Consider the following 2,125-nt stretch of genomic DNA (forward strand, 5'->3'; position numbering starts at 1 on the left):
TCATAATATATTTACCAATAAAATTCGACTAAATTCCACGTCAGCGGAAGCCCTACCAATTCTAATCGAATCCTTAAAATGTCTCATTTTGAAACAATGGGTGACAACTTTATAACAAAGAAATATTTCGATGCTAAAAGTGAACGACGTCTATCTTTTAATGACTAAAAGTATAATTAACCCGCTATCTCTTTATGTTGATGAGGTTGACAATTAATTATTTGTATATATAAATAATGCAACGTAATAACATTCATATCAGAGTTGAATTGACAATGAAATATAGGCGGATTATTTAGTAAACAATTGCAGTTTCACGTAACAGAGACTTTGCATGTAAAAAAAAAAAAATAGACAATGAACGTGGAGCCCTAATCCTTCCAAACGGAGGTCGTAGGGGACTTGACATTAGGGTCGGTCAAAGTCCCCATCCACGCCGGTGGCAGCATCCCAGTTTGCTCATGAACAGTCTTAAACAACGGGGGCAACATCTTGTAAACACCAGCAACCTCCTTCATGGCGGCACCACCATCATCGCCACCACCGTTGGTCCACACACTAATCTTGGGCTGCAAACCACGCACAGCCTCAGCATTAATTTTAGCAATATCTTGAAACATTCCACCACTTATCATCAAGTAGTCCCTTAAAGCACCGTAGTCACCACCAAGTGAGCCGAGGAGGGTGCCAAGGTATGTTCCTTGGGCTTTGGCCATGGCAACAAGTCCTTCCGCCTCCTTTTGCTTCGCGTAGAGCTCACCATCCGCGACTTGTTGACGAGCAAAGAATGCTGCCTCTGCACTTGCCTTTTGTGCCTCTGCTTCCTTTTCTTTCTGGTACAGAATTGCCTCCGCTGCCTTTTGTTTCTTATAAAGTTCCCAATTTGCCTCTTGAACCTTGGTTTCATACTCAACACTGGCTTTTGTAAGAAACTCTGCCTTGAGTTTTTCAGTCATAGTCAAGGCATTCATCATCTCAACCTCCCTCTGTAGCTCTGCCGCTCTGATCGCCACCGCCTTCTCCGACTCCACTTTCGCCACGTGTGCCTCCCTGGACCACCCAGCCTTCTTCTTTGCCAACTCAGCATCCGCCTCCGCAGCCTCCGCCTCTCTCTGATTCTCAAAAACCTTAACTTCAGTCCTCACTTTAATCTCCTCCTTCTTCCCCTCTCCAAGCCTCTGCGTCGAAATTATCTTCGTCTCCGCATCAATCGTCGCCGCATTCTGTGTGGTCTGTCCCTCCCTGAGCTTTGCCCCAACCTCTCCTTTCATCCTCGCCTCCGCCACATCGACTTTGGCCTGATTGGCCGCCTCCATCTGAGTCTTCTGCCCTAAGTAAGAGAAGTATTCATAACCAGGCACATCCACAAGCTGTTTCACATTGGCGTTGTAGATTATTAGACCAAATTGATCGAGTTCCAGCTGCACTTTTCCGAATACTTCTTGTTTGAACTCTTTAGTGCCTCTGAAGACCTCCTCCATGGTCATTGAAGCAGCGAGGACTCTCGTTTCTCCTTCAATTACTCCTTGAACGAGTTCAATGACGTGATGAGAATGCTTGTCGTGTGGAGCGATAAGTTGGGCGTACTTGAGGAGGCTCTCCTCGTCGTCGACGCGAGGACCGATTGTGAACACGGCAGGGAGGACAAAGGGGAGCTTCTCGACACTCATGGCTTGGACTTCGAAGGTGTAATTCACTGGCGAAACATCGAAGACCGTGCATGATTGGCCTGGGAGTATCCATCCCTTCTTCGCAAGCCTAATGTTTTTAATGCCGCCGCCGGTTATGGCCAGGTACTCCGACGGTCTCGCAACTCTATACATGATTCAGAGTTTCAGAAGACTCGAGAAAACAGAGAAGAAGAAGAAGCAGCAGAAGAGAATATGTTCGTATCGTGAAGCTTACAAAGGAATAGCCTTTTATAGCACTCGTAATACATATCCAAATAATAGGATTGTTTGTAATACAATTTTTTTTTTTAAAAATTTGGAATATTATGGACTTAAAAAAATTAATTAGCTTTGACTTTGGCAAAAATATATATTTAGTCCTTTATACCTTTTATTTCATTTTTGTCCTTAAAACTTTTTACTCTTAAAATTATCCCTCAATTATTCAAATGTAC

The 2,125-nt window shown here is 43.9% G+C and overlaps 1 protein-coding gene across 1 annotated transcript; it reads right to left on the minus strand.

Moving 5' to 3' along the window:
* Positions 1 to 265: 265 nt before the first annotated feature.
* LOC119980682 (flotillin-like protein 4) lies at positions 266 to 1,873 on the minus strand. Its single transcript, XM_038823482.1, has one exon. It carries the CDS (start codon positions 1,821 to 1,823, stop codon positions 372 to 374), a length of 1,452 nt encoding a protein of 483 aa, XP_038679410.1. The 5' UTR covers positions 1,824 to 1,873; the 3' UTR covers positions 266 to 371.
* Between the last annotated feature and the right edge of the window lie 252 nt (positions 1,874 to 2,125).

Source organism: Tripterygium wilfordii, chromosome 2 (genome assembly GCF_013401445.1).
Source record: "Tripterygium wilfordii isolate XIE 37 chromosome 2, ASM1340144v1, whole genome shotgun sequence".
NCBI lineage: Eukaryota > Viridiplantae > Streptophyta > Magnoliopsida > Celastrales > Celastraceae > Tripterygium > Tripterygium wilfordii.